Genomic DNA, 25,585 nt, shown 5'->3' with positions numbered 1-25,585 from the left:
ATTATTTTAATTGAGTGATGTGACATACAGCCAAGTATGGTGACCCATACTCAGAATTCGTGCTCTGCATTTAACCCATCCAAAGTGCACACACACAGCAGTGAACACACACACACACACCGTGAACACACACCTGGAGGAGCAGTTGGGAGTTCGGTGCCTTGCTCAAGGGCACATCAACCGACTGAGGTGCCCTTGTTTTATTCGCGTACAAAAAGTATTCTCGTCGCTTCATAACGTTATGGATGAATCACTGATGGCAGATGATCTATTCTGACGATGCTTTTCATACTTTCCTGGACCTTGACACTGGGACAGTCTCAAGCCTCCCTGTTTTCATCCAAAATATCTTAAATTGTGTTCCTAAGATGAACAAAGCTTTTACGGATTTGGAACGACAGGGGGGTAAGTGATTAATGACAAAATTTTCATTTTGCGGCGGAGTAACCCTTTAAGAATGATTGTCACAATACATTTTTAGTTACCCACACATGGATTAACTATCAGACAGCACTAACAAGTGGCAATGAGAATCAATTCAAAAAGTACAACAGAGCTACTAGCAAGGGCAAACACAAGAACTGATGAGAAGTGTTCCTTAGCATAGCAGCCTCTGAAGGCTACATTCATACCCCTCCACTCTGTCTCAAGCACGCTCACAACGATTGGCAGCTGGGGGTAATTAACCTGAGAGAGATAGTGAGGGAGAGAAAGAGGAAAGCACAGCACACAACACAAGGTGCAAGGCTTACAATTATAATTAAAAATATCATAAACGCCTTGGGTGTAACATATGACATATACGGTAACTCATGTGCATTTGTGCTCCAGCCTGTTTAACCACTTTGGGTTAGACAGGTAAATGTATGAAAGTTGTTTTGAGCTCTTTCCCAACAACATAGTATGTTGTGAATATTTAACATGGTCTACAAATGTAAATATCTTAAAATGGTACAGCAAGAGTATGTGTAACATGTCTAAATACTTAATAAGAAAGAGTCCTTGGGCTGTTTATCTCTGCATTTTGAATACAAATACATTCATATTTTTTGACCTGCTTTATTCAGTTGTGCTCAGTTGCAGCTCTTTTGTTTAGCTTACTGTATGGAAAAGGGAGGATATTCAATGAAAGCAAAGAATAAACCAGTGGCCTCAAATGAAGTTTGTACCACCTCAAGCTGATTCATCCTCTGAAATGAAACTGTGAATCACTTCCAGTCAATCACAGTTAATAAACATTATGTAAGTTATTTGTATCAAGAAAGAATGCCTTTCCAAACCATGTTACACATCAGTCTCAGGAAGGAAAACCCATTGCTCCATATCGAACAAGATCATGTCAGTGCCCTCGCTGCATGAATCATCTGCAACACAAAGGAATGATTGTCATATACAAATTCACACAGATCGTCTAATAAATAAACTTGGGTACTTCCACATCTGTGTCACTTTAATTTTTGATCTCGGTGCCATTTCTTTTGGAAATTCAGAGATGTAGCCACCAGCAAGAAAACAGTTTAGAAAAAGTTTTTTAAAGTTCAGTGAGGAGTCTGCCATGAAAAAAGAGAACATATTGTGATAAGGCAGAAATAAGATGAAGAGAAACTATTTATATTGCAATCCAAATTTGATGACATGTACTGTAAAAGAGTCCAAGGTGCCACTAACATCAGACCACAGGCTTTGCCGCTATTGTGTTCATAGATGTAAAATTCTGAAACCAACCAACTGGGTGATCAGATATTATTTAGTCATGGTCATGGGACCAATAAGTCTGCTTGTGATGCAATTTGTTTTAATAGGTTTCCAGGTGATAAAACTACATACAGAGCAGATGCTCAGATTTATTGGTTAATGTTGGTTTTAATGCTGCAAAAAGTATATATTTTCATGTATGATCATTAAACGAAATATGTCTATTCATGCTCACATTCATCAGTCTATTCAAACCCTTCATTTATCTATTTTTCGTCCTTATGCTTGACTAGTATTTGTGCTTAATACATGATTATATACTTTGTTTTTCTTGTTTGTGTGACCTAGATGTTTAAGGTGATAGAGTATTTGTTGCGTTTTTCTTAGAACTCCTAGAGGTACCTTTGCTGCAGTTTGCACAAGTAGTGTCTGCAGACATGAGATATGACATACACTTGCTTTGCTATTTCTTCATGAAGTCAATATTTCAACATTCAATTGCATTTCATAGTACGTACACTTTACATTTTTTTTTTTTTTTAGAAAATGACCTAATGTTTTGCTAGATAAGACCCCTAGTCCTCGAATGTTGAACTTTTGACCTCTTCAAGAGTCTGCCATTCTAGTGAATTACTTGTGAACCATAAATAGCCTGTCTTAAACCTGTCACAATTGTTTCAAAAGGTTTTCTACAATGTTCTCCGGGAATTTTTAAAAACTTAATTCTAGAGCATATATATATATATATATATATATATATATATATATATAGATATATATATATATATATATATATATATATATATATATAAAACATTAAGTATGTTCTCTGTTTTTGTGAAATGCTTATGAAAGTATGCTTGGTTGTAAAAAATGTGTATGTATGTGTGAGCCCTAAACATTTTATTTTGGATTGCCACGAGGGGGCGTGAGCGCTTTAATGTTGTAGTAAAAAGAAATTGCAGACACAACACTTTTCTTGTCTGAACAGTTCTTAACAGCCTCATTATAGAACATATTGTCTTTTGAAACATCATTGTGACAGGTTTATGATATTTATGGTTCACAAGTAATTCACTAGAATGGCAGTGATAACGTCACTGAATTATCTCTCGCTAAGACTTCTTGATATCTTTTCCAATGTTTTCATGATTTATCCTGGAAAATCTATCAAAAACTCCTTTTGAGGGAACTTTTTGCATGGTGTGCCCTTTCTTTTCCAGAGCAAGTATGACTCATGCTTCAGTGTCTGAGGATGAGAGGAAAGCTCATTCGTCTGTCAGTGGGCCTGGAGGACGAGGAAAATATTACTGCAGACCTAGACCAAGCCCTCGCTGCTGCAATGAGCATTTAAGAACACACCTTTGCACAAACTTACCTGGTAAGAAATGTATATTTATTTTATATACATTCAGTGTCTGTACATTTTTCTTTATTATTTTAGGAAGGAAGCATTATTTTGTTCAGAGTGACATTAAAGATATTTACAAAAATACAAAAGATTTATATTGTAAAAAAACAAAATGCTGTGCTTTTTAACTATTCATTAAAGAATCCACAAAAAAGTATCTGTCACAGCCACACCATCTACACTCCCTGAATCAGACACTTACGCCACGCCCACTCGTTCCCAATCACCAGCATTCTGAACACCTGTGCATCATCACCAGTGCCACACATAAAGCCCTCAGTCACCATCACTCATTGTCTGGTCTTGCACCGATCTCCCTACTCACCTTAACGCCCTTCGTCAAACCTACCTGAACTGTTGAACCCTCTTCATCCTCCTCTGCCTACCTGTTCCCATCGTCTTCGTCGGAGTCACCATCTGTATCACCATCACCTCTAAGGAAAGTTGTGTTACCACTGTTTGTCTACGTGTCAAGATTCACCTGTGTCTGAAACCTCTGATTAACATTAAACACTTTTGCACTGAACCCTCTGTGTCCTCGTCTGTGTCTGACAGAAGACCAGACCGCATGCAGAGCTCTTCAGACACAGGCGAGGACCGCACCGCGGATCCCTTCACTGAATTGGTTCACGCTGTACGGTCCTCACTCATGCAACTTCCCTCACCTGCTGTCAACTGCTCATCGCCATCAAACACCGCTACAACTCCGGGTCACTTCTTCAGTTGCCCCTGCGAGTCCCATGGCCAAACCAGCGACATACAGCGGCGCGGCGGAGGATTGCAGCGGGTTTCTGCTACAGTGTTCACTCTACCTGGAGTCCAACGCTCACTTATTCACCACCGAACGCAGTCGAGTTGCATTTATCATCAATCTGCTCACAGGTAAAGCTCTCCAATGGGCCCAATCTCTCTGGGAATCGAATTCCTCTGCTACTGGATCTGTTACTGATTTCTGTTCCCAGTTAAAGTCTGTCTTTGGTCAACAAGCGTCTGAATTATCTGTTCATGATCAACTGTTTACAATTCGCCAACAGCGAAATGAGTCCGTGAGTGATTATGCTGTTCGCTTCCGTACCCTCGCTTACATCAGCGGTTGGAATGAAACGGCCTTAATCACCGCCTATCGCCACGGTCTATGTGAGAAAATACAAAGTTTGATTGTTGTATATGAAGATTCACTGGGACTGGAGTGTCTAATCCAGAAATCCATCAGAGCCGCCCAGAGACTCACTGCATGTCGACAACTCACTCCCGCTGTATGTCCTCCGCCCGCTCTACCATCTGTCGCTCCTCCAGCACCTGAACCCATGCAAATAGATTCACACCATCTATCTACCTCAGAACGTCAGCGGAGGATTAACACCGGGCTGTGTCTCTACTGTGGGGGAGAGGGACACCTATTACCATCATGTCCCGTCCGACCTCCACGCCCCAGCGGTGAGTACCATCCATCTACCACCTCAAACTGCTCAATTGATTCAAACCTGGGTTACTCTAAGACATCTCCACTCTTCTATTTCAGTACAAGCCCTCATCGACTCCGGCTCAGCGGGGAACTTCATCAACCAGCAAACATTAAATCGTCTAAGTGTCAAGCGTCATCGAAGCCCCGTCGAACTCAGAATCACGACCATACAGGGAAAGCCGCTGGGCCGAGGTCATATCCGCTATTTCTCCCCCACAGTCATCCTCCACGTGGGTTCCCTGCATGAGGAAGAAATCACGTTCATGGTGCTGGAGGAATCCACCGCAGACATCATCCTGGGACGCCCCTGGCTTAACCAACATCAACCACACATCCATTGGCCCACAGGTGAGATCCTGAAATGGGGAAAATCATGCCATTCTACCTGCATCACTCCACCAGTTAAAGTTCCCAAGGTCATTCCATCCATCAAGAAGTCATCCCTACCGGTCCAGTCCACATCAGTGGAAAGCCCCGAAACTCAGGTGGAACATACCATCCCTCCAGAATATCTGGCGTTCCAGGATGTGTTCAGCAAGCGGTTGGCAACGAAACTTCCACCTCATCGGCCATGGGACTGCGCTATCGACCTCCTGCCTGGAGCAACCCTTCCCAAGGGACGAGTCTATCCTCTGTCCATCCCGGAGCAGAAGGCCATGGAGGAGTACGTACAGGAAGCTCTCGCGCAAGGATTCATCCGACCATCTACTTCCCCTGCCGCTTCCAGCTTTTTCTTCGTGGCCAAGAAGGACGGAGGCTTGAGGCCGTGTATTGATTATCGCCATCTCAATTCTCAAACCGTCAAATTCAGCTATCCTCTTCCCCTGGTCCCAGCTGCCTTGGAACACAACTACGCGGAGCAAAGATCTTCACAAAACTGGACTTGAGGAGCGCCCACAATTTAATCCGTATCCGGAAGGGGGACGAGTGGAAGACAGCTTTCATCACTCCTTCCGGGCACACTATGAATACAGGGTCATGCCGTATGGGTTATCCAACAGTCCTTCCGTCTTTCAGAACTACATGAACGAAATCTTCAGAGAATACCTTAACCAGTTCGTAATCGTCTACATCGATGATATCCTCATTTACTCCACATCCCAGGAAGAACACATCCAACATGTCATACTTGTACTCCGGGAACACCATCTGTACCTCAAGTTAGAAAAGTGTGAGTTCCACACGCCCTCAGTCCAGTTCCTGGGATACATTATCGGCCCACGTGGCGTGAAGATGGACCAGGGGAAGGTGGAAGCCATCACACACTGGCCCCAACCTGGCTCCATAAAAGAACTCCAACGCTTCCTGGGCTTTGCCAACTTTTATAGGAGATTCATCAAGAACTACAGTTTACTCAGCTCACCTCTAACTTCACTCCTCCGGAACCGGCCCAAGTCTCTGTCCTGGAACCCCATTGCCACTGAAGCTTTCCACCATCTCAAACAAGCCTTCAAGACCGCTCCGATCCTAGCTCATCCTGATCCCAACCGACAGTTCATAGTGGAAGTGGATGCTTCATCAACCGGGGTCGGAGCGGTACTCTCCCAGCGGCAGGGGGATCCTCCACGACTCCATCCATGTGCCTTCTTCTCGAAGAAGCTATCCCCGGCGGAGCAGAATTACGACATAGGAAATCGTGAACTACTGGCTATCAAGCTGGCTCTAGAAGAGTGGCGTCATTGGCTGGAGGGAGCCAAGGTCCCTTTCGAGGTGATCACTGACCACCGGAACCTGGAATACCTCCGTGAAGCTAAGAGACTGAATCATCGCGCAAGCTAGATGGGCCTTATTCTTCACGAGATTCGACTTTAAAAGTCACGTATCGCCCTGGCTCCCAGAACAATAGAGCTGATGCTCTATCCCGCCTTCATCAGGCAGACCCAGAACCAGAATCTCCTGAACCAATCCTCCCTCCAGCCGTGATTGTAAGTCCCATTCAATGGGACCTTAATCGTCTAATTGAACAAGAAAACCTTCAACACCCTACTCCGCCGGGAGGTCCAGAAGGGAAACTCTTCGTCCCTCCTCAACATCGGATTACCCTTCTGGACTTAGCTCACACCTCTCCGGGATCTGGACATCCAGGCAGGAGGCGGACCCTCTCGCTCCTGCAACAACGTTACTGGTGGCCCTCGATGAGTCAGGATACCTCCCGTTACCTCAAAGGATGCTCAGTCTGCGCCATAGCGAACACCCCTAGGAGACTCCCGGAAGGTAAACTGGTGCCTCTGCCCATTCCTGAACGTCTATGGACCCATATAGGTGTAGATTTCATGACTGACCTCCCCCTTTCTCAAGGCAATACTTGTGTGCTGGTAGTAGTCGACAGGTTTTCAAAATCATGCAAACTCATACCTCTCAAAGGACTTCCCACAGCGTTTGAAGCGGCAGAGGCACTATTCCACAATGTGTTCCGTCACTTTGGCATTCCAGAAGACATCATCTCCGACAGGGGTCCCCAATTCATCTCCAGAGTCTGGTCAGCTTTCTTCCGCCTCCTAGGAGTATCCGTCAGCCTCTCTTCAGGATACCACCCACAGACCAACGGCCAGACTGAGCGAAAGATCCAAGAGATCGGGAGGTTCCTGAGGATCTACTGCCACCGGAATCAGGACTGTTGGAGCCAGTACCTACCCTGGGCAGAATATGCACAGAACTCCCTCCAGCAATCTACCACCGGGCTCACCCCCTTCCAATGTGTCCTCGGATACCAGCCTCCACTCTTCCCATGGTCGGGTGTGCCCTCGGAGGTCCCAGCGGTAGATCACTGGTTCCGACAGAGCGAGAGGGTCTGGGACTCGGCTCACGTGCATCTCCAGCGGGCAGTTCGGAGGCATAAAGAGCAAGCAGACGCTCGTCGAAGACCTACGCCACAATACCAACCTGGACAGCTGGTCTGGCTCTCGACGAGGGACATCCGCCTCCGGCTGCCCTGCCGTAAGCTGAGTCCTCGATATATCGGACCATTCAAGATCGAACGGCAACTGAACGAAGTGACCTATAGACTCCAGCTACCAGCACAGTACCGTATCTCACCTTCATTCCATGTCTCACTCCTCAAACCATTCACTGAACCTTTGTCTCCTCCATCCACAGAGCCTGGTGATGATGCCGTACCTCCTCCTCCCGCCATCGAAGAAGACAACAGCATCTTCCGGGTGAGAGCTATCCTCGACTCTCGACGACGGGGTCCTCAACTGGAGTACCTTGTAGACTGGGAGAACTACGGCCCGGAGGAGCGTTGCTGGGTTAATCGTAATGACATCCTGGACCCTAGCCTGCTCACCGACTTTCACCGTGACCATCCAGACCGCCCCGCTCCCCGTGGCCGTGGTAGACCCCCGTCGTCGTTCAAGATCCCAGCCGTCAGGAGCCGCCCGTGGGGGAGGGGGTACTGTCACAGCCACACCATCTACACTCCCTGAATCAGACACTTACGCCACGCCCACTCGTTCCCAATCACCAGCATTCTGAACACCTGTGCATCATCACCAGTGCCACACATAAAGCCCTCAGTCACCATCACTCATTGTCTGGTCTTGCACCGATCTCCCTACTCACCTGAACGCCCTTCGTCAAACCTACCTGAACTGTTGAACCCTCTTCATCCTCCTCTGCCTACCTGTTCCCATCGTCTTCGTCGGAGTCACCATCTGTATCACCATCACCTCTAAGGAAAGTTGTGTTACCACTGTTTGTCTACGTGTCAAGATTCACCTGTGTCTGAAACCTCTGATTAACATTAAACACTTTTGCACTGAACCCTCTGTGTCCTCGTCTGTGTCTGACAGTATCACAGTTGGCACAAATATTAAGCAATATTTTTGAGCAGCAAATCAGCATATTAGAATTATTTCTGAGGGATATTTATTTATTTTATTTATCCTTTCTTTTACCAGGAAGTTCCCATTGAGAATCACTTTTTCCAGACAATCCTGGTCAAGATGGTGATATAAAGTTTCACATAAAGAGCACAATACACAATTTAATCAACAAATACAATTAAATATATACAAGATCAATGAAAATAGCACCATGATTCCTTCAGTGCAGCCTGCAGATGGAACTGATTCTAAAGAAATGGTGGCTTGCTTATCATTCCATAACCAGGGTGCATTAAAAAGAAAAAGCAGTTTTACCATGCTCTGAATAAACCCTAGGAACATTCAAATAAATAACAGTATTGATCTAGATGTAAGTAGGAAGTTTGGATTCGCAACAAATAATCCTTTTGCTGGCTTCATATGTAAGGCATTTTTAGAAGAAAAAGAAAGCCAAGCTACTAAAGTTTTGTGTACATTAAAAGCCAACTTTGTAAGACATGACTCATTCTATACTGATACCTTGTATGGTAGGGATAAAAGAAACAGATGTCTTAGTACGACTGTGTGAAAAAAATTATAGATTTAGATTTTTCGGCATTTCATTTGAATTTTAACAGTTGAAAGCAGCAGTGAAAGAAAAGAATCCTGCAGAGGTTCTATGTCTTAATTCAAAGACAGTGCAATTGTATAAATAATGGTGTCATCGGCATAAAAAAAGTAACTTAGCCAAATTAATTCCTTGGCCTAGAGCTTTTATAAATATAGAAAATAAAATTGAGCTAGGCTAGGCTCAAAAGTGCTTTATGAACGTGAGTGGCTGAATAGAGTTAAAAGTAAATATTTGAGAAGGGCAACATGCGACTCATTTAAAAATTTAAAGTCATGTTTTTAAATTATCATAATCAATTGTTGGGCTAGCTAAAATAAAAGAAAAGTGATTTAGTCAATTTTCAGAATTTAACAGGACAATTTATATTTTTATACTTATAAATACTTATGCTTATTTCTTAATGTTCTATAATGTGTCTAGTTTACTTGACTTGTTTTCTTTGCTAATGCTTAATGATTATGCATGATTTATTTGTCTAATAAAGGCTGAAATTAATTAATTAAACCAAGGGTTGTTTCTGCCACTTATCCTGAATCTTCTGAAAGGAGCATGTTTATCACAAATAGCTAAGACATCAGATTTAAAATATTCCATCTATAATATGTGAATCACTGTCACACACATTGTGGAAAAAAGCTTGTTCATAAAATGTCTGAATTGTCTTTTATATATAAAATGAGGTCTACTCTTATGAGTTTTAAAATTTCTCACATAAGCTATTTCACAGTGATCACTGACATTGTTATTATAGAAACTCCAGCTGCAGAGAAACCATGTGGTACATTTGTGTAAATAATATCATGTACAGTAGATTTTTTTTTTCATGTAATGGGGTTGGAGAATTAAAAAATTGTTCCAAAAGTTCAAAGCAGTTTGGTTTACTAATGGACTGAATACAAGTATAGTATTTTTGTTTTGTTTTGCAAAATCTTTTCTAAGGACATTATATTCCTCTATATGTGTCTCATAAACTGTAATTATGTGTTTTCAAAGATGTCTTGGAGAAGATCATATGAAATTGAGCTGAAGAATTCAGATACAGGTAATCACACTCGCTCAGTCCATCTTATAATACTTTAGATAATCCAGTGAGCTTTTAATACAGAAATACAATACGTTTTCAATGAAGCAACTCAACGTTCCTTCATTTGTTCTAAAGTGACTGTTTCAAATTAGTAACGGAGGCTTGCACTTAGCTGTTAAACTGTCAAACTGAGATTTGTATCTGTGGCAGAAGGAAGTAGTTCTGCACAAAACAGTGTTTTTAAATACACTCCTTTGATGTTTCTTATGTATTTACACACTTGTGCCATCTAATTTTTGTATAAAAACAATATCACACTAGCAGTGCGATATGGCTGTATATCAGCACCCTGAGCATTACCTATGGCTGAATCACAGCCGTGCCCAAATACAGCCATATTGCACTGCTATGATATTGCTCATATATATAAACCTGAAAATAAACAGTTTCAGTTCAATTTAAATTTATAATAGCAAAATGATTCAACATTAAGATAATATTGTAAATTAATAGATTTTTTTACACTTAATTCCTGAAATACATTGAGATTAAATAATTTGATTGGCAGATGAATATAAAAGACATAAATAATACAATCCTACAACACAAGATTGAATAACACACTGTAAATCAATATTGTAAAAAAATGGTAAATGACTGGCAGCTCTGGCTGCCAAACAAAAACAGTAAAAATTATAATAAAATATCTTAATTCAAATAAAGTGCAAAAAAAAGTAATTTAACAGAAACTTTCATTAAATGTGTTAGTTAAATTTTTTTTTTACATAATTTTTCTTGTTTCAATTAAGATATTTTACTTTAATTGTAATTTTTACAGGACTTTTTTTTACAGTGCAGCTTTGATTGAGAAGCAGGACTATTATTTATCAAGGTTGAATTTAATGACAAGGTTGGACATGGCATTATAATTGCTTTGCAAGTGTACTGAAGTGTTGTACAAGGCTAATTTGCATCCTTTAATTTCATGTGCAATGTAGGATTATAAATGACTTTGTAAGGAACACTGAATGAAGGAAATTATTTTTAACATATTAAAAACATTGCTCCAGGATTGGGAAGACATTTCCCAGCACAACACAATTCAGGAATACTAGTAGGCTACTTAAATGTAATTTAATCCATACAAATTAGGAACTCGGTATCTAAACTAAAGCGTGAAAAGGAAGGAAAAACAAACAAACAAACACATAGCTGTGGTTTTTGGCTCAGTGACACAGGTACCGTGCATAGATGTATGGGTTGCCATAGTAACTGTGCCCTCTTTTCATGCAGGGGTGAAGTTGACAAAAGCTGGGTCAGACGAGGCTTCTGTATATGCTGACATAGGTGAGTTTGGTAACAGTCGCATTTAGATCATTAAAAGTAAAAGCTGTAGAGAATGTTTAAAATGGCTATCTACAGAATGCTGTTCCAATATTATATGATCATATCACTTGATTTAATGTATTTTCATTTATTGTACATACAAATGAACTACAGACAATGGCAGAAGATATCTCATGTAACCAAACAAGATACAAACAGTAATGAACCGTAATCACATCCATTCAGCATATTAAAATAGTAATAAAACTAAAAGCTCAAAAAGCTCAAGTACTTCACTCATGGTTTTATGCTTCTGTGTTTACAAGTCATTATCAGTTGGGGTAAATAAAAGCAGTTAGGTGTGGTTTACCACAGAACAAAGACATCTGTATTATTGACAGGAGTGAAAATGACATGACAGTGAATTTATAACTAATACAGAACCTCATCTGCATTTGTGCTCCAACCTGTCTAAGTGCTTCAGGTCAAACAGGTAAAGTTATGGAAGTTGTTTTGAGCTCTTTCCCCATATCATGTTGATTTTTATCATGGTCTAAAAATGTAGATAATTCATTCTAAAATATTAAAATGAAACATCAAGAATGTGTATTATGTCTAGATACTTATTAATAAAAAGTGTTTGAGCTGTTTATCTCTGTATTTTGAAGATACATTCCTATTCTTTCTTACATTATTCTTGTACGCAGTTGCATATGGCAAAGAAATAGTCAAATATATTTTTATATATATTTCAAAATATCAAAAAAGTACTATATATTACTATAATATATATATATCTCCAAGAAATTATGTTCATGTATGTCGAATTATCTATAACACGTATGAATATATAACACATCTGAATAAAATTTTATTACAAAATAAGCTTATAAAATAATATAATTATATAAATAGCGATAAAATAATATAATCTTACAAAAATAGCATTATTAAGTGATTATTAATGTAGTTTGGATCTCTTGGCTATTCCATCCACAATTACATTTAGCCTAAATGCAGACTACTGTGAGACTGGAAATGTATTTTCTTGCCCCTGAAATAAATTTGGAAATATATTTTGGTATATAAAATTTTCTATTTCAAAAATATATTTCATTGAGCTTCACTGTTTACAACACATTTTTGGCATATACAGTACAGGTCAAAAGTTTGGAAACATTACTATTTTTAATGTTTTTGAAAGAAGTTTCTTCTGCTCATCAAGCCTGCATTTATTTGATCAAAAATACAGAAAAAAAATGTAATATTGTGATATATTATTACAATTTAAAATAATTGTTTTTAAATTTATTATACTTTAAATTATCATTTATTTCTGTGATGCAAAGCTGAATTTTTAGGATCATTATCACATGATCCTTTAGAAATCATTCTAATATGATGATTAATTATCAAAGTTGGAAACAGTTCTGCTGCTTAATATTTTTTTCAGAACATGTGATATACTTTTTTAGGATACTTTGATGAATAAAAAGTAAAAAAAAAAAAAAGAAGCTATGTTTTCAAAATATAAATATTTTGTAATAACAATATACACTACTGGTCAGTAATCTGGGGTCAGTAATTTTTTTTTCCTTTCTTTTTTTTTTTTAAATAAAATCAATACTTTTATTCAGCAAGGATGTGTTAAATTGATAAAAAGTGATAGTAAAGAAAATATATTATTAGAATATATATTATTAGGATTTTTTTTTTATTTTGAAAAAATGCAGTTCTTTTTAACCTTTTATTCATCAAATATATTAGACCGCAGAACTGTTTCCAACACTCATAATAAATCAGAATATCAGAAATGATTTCTAAATGATCATGTGATAGACTGGATGTTACATGTGACACTGAAGGCTGGAGTAATGATGCTGAAAATTCAGCTTTGCATCACAGGAATAAATTATTTTTTAAAAGTATATTCAAATAGAAAACTATTATTTTAAGTTGTAATAATATTTCACAATATTACTGTTTTTTTTCTGTATTTTTGATCAAATAAATGCAGGCTTGATGAGCAGAAGAGACTTCTTTCAAAAACATTAAAAATAGTAATATATACAAAATAATCTATGATACAAAATCTCAAATATATTTTGGTCACAAATATTTATGTGGAAAAAGGAGGATATTCAGTGAAAGAAAACGACATACTGTATGTATCAAGCCAGAATCAGGAGATTTTAAACACAACCACACAGGACTTACACTTGTGATGCTAAACAGCACCAAACCTCTGTCATCGCTTAAAGATAGATAAAAAAGTGCACCTCAGATAAAAAGACAGAGAAAAGATTCTATCAAACTGCCATCAAACTGCTGTCACATTAGTCCATTGTTATAGACTAGATCATTTTTGGACTGAAAGCCAAAATGACGTCAAACTGCCGACATGCAAAGACCGGTCTAGTTTAGTTTAGCGAGAGTATGATCATGTAGCCTAACGTCCAGAATTTTAGGAACTGTAAAGAAATACACTTGCTTAAAGGGGTCATCGGATGACCATTTTCCACAAGTTGATATTTTGTTGATAGATTCTTTAGGGTCTTAATGAAAAGTCTGTAACATAGTTTGGTTAAAATTTCTCAATGGTAGTGTAAAAACACCTTTTTTGCCCTTTCAAAAACAGATCTTTTCAGAGCAAGCGTTTTGGAGGATTTTCCTTTAAATGTTAATGAGCTCTGCTGACCCCGCCCCTCTCTTTCCAGCCGCTCTGTGAGAGACTGTTTACTTTAGCCGCATTCATAGTGAAACTTACTAATTAGCACATTATTAGGAAAGGAGATTTTCAAAGATTCATTAAAAAACCTTATTCTCACTTTTTCTATATAGGTGAAGCTGGACCATGAATGATTTGCACAAAGATAGACGCATTTAGGTAGCTCGGGGCTGCTTCAGGGGGCATTCCCTTCAGAAACAAATCCACTGCGTCTTCAGCGGCTCATATATCGGGAGTAAATGACGACTGCTATGTTCATTTTTACATCCAACAACAAAACACCTCAATCGCTTAGGAGTCATTCTTGTCTACGTTACACCTGCTCCAGCGTCGAAACAATGGCGGACTGATGACAGCTCATTCAGGGCGGGTCTATGGTAAGATGCTAGTCCAGTCTGCTGAAAGACTTCTGTCAATCAAACTGTCGTGGGAGGGGCCTGTCTGTGTGACGTCACACAGACAGGCATCTGAGATCTGCTCGATTTGACAAAGGGGTAAAGATTTTAGTAGATAATAATATATATATATATATATATATATATATATATATATATATATATATATATATATATATATATATATATATATAAAAAACGCTGTGTGGATTTTTATCATTATAGGGTGGTTGTGTACACACACTGCCAACACACATTTCAGTTCAAACAACAAAAGTGCATGTAGCATAAGAAGACCCCTTTAAGAAAATAAATAAAAATTAATAATATAAATATAAAAATAAATACAACTTTCTAAAAAAGTAAAAGTGTAAAAAGTGACTGGCAATTGATTACTTAAAGAGCTATTTCTGCCTAATTTAATCCATAAAATTTATTTTTTGTTGGTATGCAGTACATTAATGTATTTAGGTTGATTCAGCTATACTAAATAATAGCCTAGTTTTTACTTGAATAAAGCCAGTTAATTTAGATATTAACATTTTAGGCTACATTTTTTTCAGTGATTCTAACTTCTTAATTGCTGATTGTCAGATAGATAAATAGATAGATAGTCGGTTGGGTTATCTTGAATGGGAGAGTACATTATGTAAATAATGTATATTTATTTTTTTGCATTCCCATTTGCTCAAATAGCAAAAGAAAAACTCCACGATAGTGTTTTCATGAATTTCAATAAAGGAAAAATATTGAGAGAGACTGATAACTGCAGTCAGAACAGAGAACGATGTCAAATTTACCGTTCCTCCGCTGCATTAGAAACACCATAGCATTAGCGATAACTGTTTTTGTGTGTGTGTGTGTAATTCGATGCAAAGATGATATAATACAAAGAATAGTGTTATAAATGTACATATTTATTTTAAAAATACAAATATTAAAAACTTTCTTGTGAAATGGGTCGCGCTGAACGGTAACTGATCACGTGACTCAGCACGCCCCGGTGTGATCGCCAATCCACTCCATTCCCTTACTCTACACATACAGTGATTGGCGTGAAAGGGGTTGTTGTAACAACCCTTCTGTTCATTGTAAACCATTTACTGTACAAGAGAGAGCTGTGCACTCTTCTGTGATCTCAGGGACCCGGTGTCTCAGCCTCAGTCATATTCGGAGCACGCATGGCTTCACGCGCGCAGGACGACAGCTCAGCCGGCTACCAGCCGCTCTTCAAATCATTCGCCACAGACGCGATCCACGTCGGTTCAGAGCCGGAGCAGTGGAACTCCAGGGCCGTAGTGCCTCTTATTTCATTGTCTACAACCTTTAAACAACACGAACCGGGGAAACATGCGGTAAGTCATTGAGGTATTTTGTAAGGTTTTGATATTGAGAATATATTCATTGTTGTTTCGTGTCAGCACGACATTTGAGTTTGTAGATTGTGAGTTGTTGTTATGAACGCAATCGGAGCGTGTACTGACAAGGTCCCTTTAATGTACTCTATAATAACAGACTTTGGTACTGATCGAGTGACAATAATAGAGTTCTCATGGATTTTATGGATTTTAAATGGATTTGACGTGAAATGAACAGTAGAAGGATTTTTAGTGTGAAATATTTTTTTATTATTATTATTATAATAAATGAATAAATATCAATTAATAAAACAACCGTAACTACATGAAAGACTGAGTTAAATCTGTAACGTTAGGTGCCTGGCACAGTGACTAAAGTTAAGCACAAAGCATCTCGTATCCTGCTGAAAAACCTGTCTAACTAGCTTACTGGTTTTAAATGGTCTAACGTTACCAAGCTAGTTTGCTGGTTGGTTTTGGAGGGGCTTTGGGCACTTTTCAGCCTCTCCTGCAAACTACTTAGGCAGGCTTAAGTGTTTTTATGTAGAACCTGTCGACTTTGTTGGAAGATTTCAACCTCAAGCCAGGCCTATTTATGTAATTCGGCTATTGAACGAAATTTGCTTGACATTTAAGACAACACCACAGGTTGAGGTCAAGAACTTAATTATTACGCTCAATTGCTCTGCTGAAAGAATTGTACTTAAAGGATTAGCTCAAGGAAAATTCTGTCATCATTTTCTCGACCTGCACTTATTCCAAACCTGTATGAGTTTCTTTCTTTCCGTTGAGCACAAAAGAAGATATTTTGAAAAATGTTGAAACTGCTGATGGGCTCCATTGACTTCCATAGTATTTTTTTCCCCAGAAAGAAAGAAACTCATACAGGTTTGGAACAAGTGGAGGGAGGGTAAATGATGACAGAATTTTCATTCTGGAAGTGAACTAATCCTTTAACTGTTTTTGGCTGTTTTAATCTGGTATTAGCTGTTTTAAAGTGGTCCCTCAACCCAAAATCCATCTGGAACCAGTCAAAAGATAAGAATATATATAGGATACCTTTTCAGAAGAGTGGTTACAGATTACTTCAGCAAAGAAGCTGCAAGTTGAATATTTATTAACAACACGAGTCATGAGAACAGCCAGGTGGTTGAAGTAAAAGCATATGCTCGCAATGTTAACTGTGTCTCTTTGTAAAGGAGTTACATCACAAATCAACAGTATGTATATCTTTAAGTGTGTGTTTTTTTTTTTTTCCTCATTGCTCATTCACAGATTTTACATTTTATTTGCACAATTCTAGTTTATGTAAAGCATTTTTAATTAATTTTTTTTTTCTAATATTTTATCTGCCAGGGTTTTGAGTACAGCAGGAGTGGAAATCCCACAAGAAACTGTCTTGAGAGAGCAGTTGCTGCTTTGGATGGTGCGCAATACTGTGAGTCCATCACCAACACATTTTTATTATATGTTATATGACATTGCCATAAACCTAAAGCTGTGTCTGCTAATAGGTCTGGCTCTTGCCTCTGGATTGGCTGCAACTTTGACCATCACACATCTTTTTAAGGCTGGAGATGGAATTTTGTGCATGAATGATGTCTATGGGGGTGAGTTACTGCTTCTAAAAAATAAATAAAATGATAGTTGGGCTTCAGCGAAAAGAAAGTTAAGAGCTGATATTAAGCTGAGAGTCTTACTGTGTCTTTCATGTTTTTCCCACCAGGAACTAACCGCTATTTCAGAAAAATAGCTGCAGAAGTTGGCTTTGATGTCTCTTTTGCTGATCTCTCAAAGATAGAGGAGATAAAAGCAGCTCTAAAACCAAATACGAAGGTACATCTGGCAGAGAGCATTAGAAAATTATTGGGGGAAAGTGGATGGATGAGTAATTAATTGCTCACATGATTAATTAGCTTTGAGAAGTACCACTCTAACTAAATGTTCTAATTTCTACAGATGGTATGGATTGAAACGCCCACGAACCCTACAATGAAGATTGTGGACATCCAGGGCTGTGCAGATATCGTCCATGAGCACAACAAGGACATAATTGTTGTTGTGGACAACACTTTCATGTCAGCCTATTTCCAGGTCTGAACATTGACATTATTTTAACACATAACCCAGTGCTGCTGGTATTTGATGTATAAATATAATGTGAGAACAAAAAGTAACATTAACATGTCCATAGAACAAAGCCCTAATGTTTCACACTATGCTACGAATTGAAAAGTGAGCCAACAAAGTTAAAAGCACATTGAGTACAGATGACGTGCATCATAAAATTCCAGTGCAGGGATAGTTTTAAATGTTTCACCATTTTTCTCCTTCCTTGGAACAGCGCCCCCTTGCACTTGGAGCAGACATCTGCATGTACTCTGCAACAAAATACATGAATGGTAAAAAACAAATAATAAAGTCAGGTTAGCCTTTTATATTACTGAAAGTTTGTTGATCAAAGTTAAAACTATCCATGTAATTCCAGGTCACAGTGATGTTGTGATGGGACTGATTTCTCTCAACCGTGATGATCTCTATGAACGACTGAAGTTTTTGCAGAATGGTAAGGCTCTACTAATCGAATCTTATCTAACTAATCTAAACAGAAACCTTTAAGATTTAAGGATGAAAATGTGGCTGATAACATCCTTATGACATCCTGTATGCAAACAGCTCCTCTCTTTATGGCATGACTTTGTGACTCAAGATCAAAAGGGCTGTAAGATTATATAAGATGTATTTCACAAGCAGTTTGATTTATTTTTTACCCTTTGAAATAAAGCCAATTTTTTGGAAAGTACAATGTTCACAAAAATCATCAATTTATGATGTGCTAAACCTGATTGATGTTGTACAATAAGCTTTGATTTTTTTTTTTAAATTTTGATAATCACAAGGCCAAAGAATCATAGGCTTATGAGCTTATCACTTAAGAGTATTAAATGTTCAGCTCAATGTTATAAAGTACATAAATATGCAGAAGATGTGTTTTAACATGCCCAAGAGAAGCACCAGGTGCAATCCTCAGATATAAATTTATGAACAAGGAATTCGAGCAAGAATGAAGTTCTTTTATCTGAACTATTGGGAGTCTTTTGCAAGGGACAAGAAAAATGTACTTCATTCACTTGAAAAGAAAGTTACTTGTCTTGAGGTCAAAGTAATATCCTGTACTAATTTCTGCTGGCAATATTTCCCATTTGTTATTACATGTAGTCACATTGCTAAGCAGTTATGTAAAAAAGAGAGAAATTTTCCATTTCCTCTTGATTTCGATGTATATAGCTCAGAAGAAGTGTCAGGAAATATTATTGCTATATCCTTTATTTTAATGTGATTTTTAAATGGTTGAATCACTGTATGTGTACTTTGAGCAAGTTATAATTTTATCAACTTCATCCCATTCCTCCCACCTGTCACATTGTTGCAGTCCTGATGTGATGATTAAACCTTGTGCTTTCTGTTAGATTCTTATTGCAACACATTGCAGATTTATCCTTGACTGTAACAATAGAAATGAGTCAACTGCATAGCAGAAGTAGAACTTTTAAGGTTTGATTTAATCTCGCTTCTTCCCCGTTTACTTCAGCTCTTGGGGCTGTGCCTTCTCCATTTGACTGTTATATGTGCAATCGGGGTCTGAAGACTCTCCACCTGAGAATGAAGCAGCACTTTAAGAATGCAATGGCCGCGGCACAGTTTCTGGAGGCCGATCCAAGAGTGGACAGAGTCATCTTCCCAGGTGTCTATGATATTATTGTCACTTCATATAGAAGTGTATGTTGGGTGATTCTGACATGTAGGTAAATACTCAAATAACCCATCTGAATATAAACATTTGATAATAATACTGTATTGGTGTGACTTTGTGAATTTATGTACAGTACAGAACAAGTTTAGGGTTGGTAATATTTCTGTAATGTTTTAGAAATGTTTTTATTTTTTTTATTTTTTTCTGACAGTGTAGAATACTTCACTGTCACTTTTGATTAGGTTAAAGTGTCCTTGCTGAATAAAAGTTAAAAGAATGTTTAAAGAATTTGTTCAAAGGAAAAATTCATACTGATCCCAAACTTTTGTTTAGAAGTGAAGGTGCTTCATTTATATAGTACCACCTATGGGCAGCCTTGAACGGTGTTGTTCAAAATTAACTAAATATTCCAGTCAGACTTGATTGACTCATGATCATCTCTTTTCCTTCAGGTCTTCCATCGCACCCTCAGCATGAGCTGACAAAGAGACAGTGCACAGGATGTCCTGGGATGATCACTTTCTACATCAAAGGAAAACTGGAGCACGCCTCAACTTTTCTCAGCAATCTAAAGGTGTTTTGAAGCTTCATATTGTTTGAAAGTCTTTTACATCTTACATTTTTGAAGAAACTATATTGTGTTTTGCGTTTCAGTTGTTTGCACTTGCTGAAAGTCTTGGTGGTTATGAGAGTCTAGCAGAGCACCCGTAAGTACTGAGCACACTACTATCCAAATCCACTGACAGTCTGATTTAAATCCAGCGCATACAAAAAACCCCATTAATGTTCACTTTTTCATTTGTGGTTGTAATAAGTGTGCATGGATGTGTGAGCCCCCAAAAATCAAAAAAAGTCTGAGAGGCTTATTTTGGATTGCCACAAGGGGGCGTGAGAGCTTTAATATTGTTGTAAAAAAAATTGTAGAAACACACTTTGTTGTCTGAACAGTTTGTCTCATTTTAGAACATTATTTAGCTTTTGAAACATTGTGACAGATTTATGGTTCACGAGTGATTCACTTAAATGGCAGTGATAACATCTGTATCTCTCACTAAGTCTTCTCGATATCGTACCTTGTCCAGTGTTAAAATGATTTATCCTTGAAAATCAAATCAAAATCAATCAAAACCCTTTTTTGAGGGAACATTTCATCCACCTCCATTTCCCACGGTGGCTTTTTTGTTTTTGTTTCCCAGAGCATGTATGACTCATGCTTCAGTGTCTGAGGATGAGAGGAGAGAGTTGGGCATCAGTGATACGCTCGTTCGTTTGTCTGTGGGTCTTGAGGATGAGGAAGATATTATTGCAGACCTAGACCAAGCCCTCGCTGCTGCAGTGAGTATTTCAGAAAACATCTTATCTGAAAACACACACATACATTCAGTGAAATTTTTACATTTATACAGCAAGGAAGCATTCATTTGCTCAAACATTACAAAGGTTTTTATTTCAAATAAATACTGTTCTTTTGAATGTTCTATGCATTAAAGAATCATATCATTTCCATGGATTAATGACCTCAGACTTTTGAATGAAGTTTGTAAATATAACAGTCCAGACAAACACTTATGTCACCAGCCCCAAGTAGATCTACAGATGGCCAGTGCATTATGTGTACACACCCCGATGTTATTATCTCCATGCTAAAGACATTTAAGTAATCATGTGCATTTCTAATTGTAGAGCTTCATTTTAAGGCCAAAGGTGCTTTCATGCATTTAATGGTGCATACCTTATTAAAATTTATTTTATTCCCTGAAATATGGCTTTTTTTTTTTTAAGCTTGTGACAACATTGAGATCATTTCGGCCGTAAAGTTCAGCGAGCCATCTCTAAAAGCGCAGGCCATTTCCCCTGTCTCTAAAGTGCACTGCAAAATAAGGTTCCAGGAAATAAAGACAAATCGGCTCAGGTCAGAGTCTGAGAATTATTCCCATAGAAACGTGTTTGTGAGGAGAAAGCTAGCGGATTGTGGGCTGTGCGGTCTCTCAGGAAGCCTGTTCGCTCTGTTGGAGTCTTTGAGCGTGGTATCGCAGCGGTGCAGACGTGTGAGCAGATGCTTATTAGAAAGCAAAGGTGCAGCAGTGTAGTTTGATAAGATCTGTACATCGGTACACCATGCACCACATTATTTTGAAGGTCTAGTGATCGTGGCTCAGAGGTGAGAACCCTTTTCCTCTGTCAGCAATTCAGTGCCAGCCCCAGTTCCATATCTGATCCCTTTATATGCCATACTTTTCTGCACATCTGAAGAGAATGGAAATGAAATAATGACTTGTATCAATTGATATCCAATACCCCTCTGAGATCATTACAATAAGAGCTTTTGTGATTTGCTGTGTGCTTTAATTTAACAACATACGTTCTGAGGGGTAAATTCCATTAGGTTCTGGCACGCAGTTTTCCTCAGAGAGCTATAGATCTTCAGTCTCCTCCATACTTTCTGAAAACTGTAGGTTAATTATCTGCACTTTTGTGAGGTTAAGAGCTGTCATTTAAAAAAAAAAGAGTCTGAATATGCTAATGTTAACAGCATTTATTGAACCACTCTGTGGTGAGCCTCAAATTACTGCCTCTGTGGTTCGTTGCTGTTTCAGCCAGTTGGCAGAGACTGTGAGGCGCTAGCTAGTGAACTGAGGACAAACCTTATGATGGTAGATACGATTTGATAAATATATATATATATATATATATATATATATATATATATATATATATATATATATATATATATATATATTTATATATATATATATATATAAATATATATATATAAATGTGTATAACACACACAAACCAATACTTTTATTCAGCAAGGATTCATTGATTTGATTAAAACTGACAGAAAGGGCTTTTACATAGTTACATAATATTTTTGAACTTTCTATTTCAAAGAATCCTGACAAATATGTATCATGTATTCCACAAAAAATATTAAGCAGCATAACTGTTTTCAGCACTGATTATAATAAATGTTTCTTGAGCACCAAATCAGCATATTAGAATGATTTCTGATGGATCATGTGACACTAAAAACTGGAGTAATGGCTGCTGAATTTTTTTTGCCATCACAGGAACAAATTCCATTTTGAAACATTAAAACAGAATTTTTTTTTGAATGGTTGATTTTAATGGAATGAAATAGGGATCCACGATATTTAATGCGCATCTCGTCAGTAAAGCCGGTTCTGTAATCAGAGGTAAATCTCTACACGTGCGCGCTTTCACGTGGAGCAGCATTTACTACACAGAGCCGTTGTTCACTGACAAGCTGTGCAAAACATGCGCAAAATATGATTGTGGTTTTGTGCAGCTTGTCAGTGAATAACGGCTCTGTGTAGTAAATGCTGCTTCACATATTTATCATGCATCCCTAGAATGAAATATCACTATTATTAATTTACTGTACTTTTGGTCCAATAAATGCATCCTTGGTGAGACAACTTTAAAAACAAAACAAAAAAAACTTACTGACCCCATATTTTTAAACAGTAGTGTGTATATAGTGTTTTTCTTATTTATATTGTATACCTATATACAAATCTTTTTCAACCAAATATTAATTTGCTATATTAAAACCAGTTGTTTTTTCCTGTTAAATTTTTGATTAATCTAATGCTGTACAACCTGTTTTATTATTTTTTTAAACAGCATCCAAAAAAGTAAAAGGCTGATCAAGCTCAATCAAGAACAGTGGTGCCACATCTGGACGAGACAAGGACACTCTTTTGTGGCACATTTTTAATTTACCTAGTAAATGACAGTTATGCTTGAAAAACTTGAATCGCATTTGTCAGGGAACAAATATTTTTAAGAAACTCATTTGCCATATTCCAAGAACCGGAGATTTGCTGCTTTTGTGTTTCTACTTTTTGTAATTATAGTTTGATGAGGTAGTTGGGTTCTAAACAGGCTCCACTATTAAAACTTTTAATACAGGAAAAAGCCAGGACTGCAAGGGAAATCCTATATAATGCAAATGAAGATTTTTTAAATCTTTTTTTGTAAGCATTGTGATTCAAGATAATTCAGCAAGACGGACAAGCAGCCTAAAAAACTGTATGTTTTTCAGCATCAAAAAAAAAAATGCTTAGTCACCTCATAGTGTTCTAAATCACTCTTCATTGATCAGTTTGTATTTTAAATACTAGATATTGGTGAGAGGCTTGAACATTTTCAATTCTAAAGGGATCACATCTGATCTTTGTCTGCGCTACCAGACCCATTAAAAGCCATTTGTAATCCCTGCCTCTGTTTTGTCTTCTTCCTGAACGTCTTTGATGGTGGTACACCATAACCAGTCACTTTGAAGTCAACAAGCATCACACATGTAATTACAAGATGAATAGTAAAAGACACATCTAATGAGCTGATCTAACAACACCATCAATAATGCTACAAGGGCAGCTTGAACTGAGAAGTAATTATTTCTCCACAGCATTTATCAGGCTTGAATTGATTTATATGATGGGCATGACATGATAATTACTTCTCTAGTCCTGATATAGCTATTTTTTTGTTTTTTAATTTTCTGAGCAATATAAGATATTTAGGATATGTTGCAAGAAACTAAATAATGGAGAAAATTGTAAAAAAAAAAAAATTAAACAGGATGTCAAATATGCCTTTTTTATATACAGATGTTTTACTGATAAATGACATTTCAGTGGACGTCAGTTTAAGCTTGTCAAGGTGTAAATTGTCAGAAAGCATATCAATGACTTTTTGTTTGTCACTATATTTCAATATATATTTTGAATTTAATCCAGACATACCATATGCAAAATTTCAGGGATGTAAAGTTCATTCTGTAATGTTTATAAGTATATACTGGGTTGAAACCTTGTTTATGTTCATACAGTTTGGGAACAGAATGTGCACGTATTACAGGCTAGTAATAGAATGAAATGGAACATGAGCAAAGCTGAAGTTGCACCTCTTATGTGACCCAATGTTCTTTTCCTCCATCAAAATACATATTTGATTTTGCCAGGGTCCTTTCATGCTGTGTTTTCCAATTTTCACATATCTAAAAGAAAAGATATTGCTTGATTTGTGCCCACAAGCCTATCACAAAGATGATGGGCGATTATTAACAATTCCATGATCTAAGCATTAATTTTCTATTAATATAAAATGCTGTTTAGAAAGATGGTTCATTTATCTAAATATTTTTAGTCAGTTATAGGTTGCACAACTGAATTTTTTTTTTTTTTTTTTTTTTACTTTGCAACAGTTTCACAGTAAGGTTGCTGGCAGCATCAAATCCTTCTCATGCTTCTCCTGACTAGAGATTATACATTTAGCACACATATTTCCTTTCCAGCGTACAGTTTCTTGAATATATCTCAGTGTTAACTTGAACAGAAGTTGGCATAATAACAGATTTTATACACATGAAGTTTGAAAGTTTACATACACTTGATTCTTAATACTTAAAACATTCAGATCTGCCTCTATCCAATCAATGGATAGAATCAAGAGATTTTTTTTTTCTGTATTCTGTTAAACTCAGAAGTGTCACAATTTCAAAGAAAAGAACTGTTGCTACTTTTATTACATTGCGAGAAAAGTCTGCTTAAAAGCTTACCTTTGAGGATTTGATAAAATGAAGGCTTTAACTATACGTATATCATAACTGTTGTGATTCTAAATAGCCATTTATTGTGCTTTCATACCTTGTTTGATTTATAAAGTTTCTTTTCCCTTAAATCGATAATAACAGTTTCTTTCCATAGTAGGTACAAAAAAAAGAAAAAAAAAGAAAAGTGACTTTGGCTGGTATTATGCGTCATATTGGAAATTTTATGTGTGTAATTACAGAATGAAGACACATTTCGTTTCTCAGAGTGTCTTTGTGAAGATGTGCCAGTTCATATGCAGCTCTGGCCCTGTAGGGTCATTCAGATAGATCGAGTGGAAAATTACTTTGTTAAACTCTGAGCCATCCATTTGGTTTAAAAAAAGCAGTTGGATTTAGAGATGAGACATTTTC

At 37.6% G+C, this 25,585-nt stretch overlaps 1 protein-coding gene across 1 annotated transcript; it reads left to right on the top strand.

The window, feature by feature from the left end:
- Positions 1 to 15,465: 15,465 nt before the first annotated feature.
- Positions 15,466 to 23,840, top strand: LOC122133984 (cystathionine gamma-lyase-like). Its single transcript, XM_042758498.1, has 12 exons — positions 15,466 to 15,833; positions 17,193 to 17,274; positions 17,351 to 17,446; positions 17,563 to 17,672; positions 17,796 to 17,930; positions 18,181 to 18,238; positions 18,325 to 18,402; positions 19,429 to 19,581; positions 20,043 to 20,164; positions 20,245 to 20,297; positions 20,787 to 20,925; positions 23,242 to 23,840. The coding sequence occupies exons 1-12, from the start codon at positions 15,660 to 15,662 to the stop codon at positions 23,254 to 23,256; spliced, it is 1,215 nt and encodes a 404-aa protein (XP_042614432.1). The 5' UTR covers positions 15,466 to 15,659; the 3' UTR covers positions 23,257 to 23,840.
- Positions 23,841 to 25,585: the final 1,745 nt, after the last annotated feature.

The sequence above is a fragment of the Cyprinus carpio genome, chromosome A6 (assembly GCF_018340385.1).
Source record: "Cyprinus carpio isolate SPL01 chromosome A6, ASM1834038v1, whole genome shotgun sequence".
In the NCBI taxonomy this organism is placed as follows: Eukaryota; Metazoa; Chordata; class Actinopteri; order Cypriniformes; family Cyprinidae; genus Cyprinus; species Cyprinus carpio.
The sequence above is the reverse complement of the archived record's forward strand: the minus strand, read 5'-3'. Positions and strand labels throughout refer to the sequence as shown.

Coding starts and splice junctions, on each gene's coding strand:
- LOC122133984 (XM_042758498.1), top strand. CDS start 15,660: ATGGCTTCACGCGCGCAGGACGACAGCTCAGCCGGCTACCAGCCGCTC. Junction 15,834..17,192: donor ACGAACCGGGGAAACATGCG/GTAAGTCATTGA, acceptor TTTATCTGCCAG/GGTTTTGAGTACAGCAGGAG. Junction 18,239..18,324: donor TGCAACAAAATACATGAATG/GTAAAAAACAAA, acceptor ATGTAATTCCAG/GTCACAGTGATGTTGTGATG.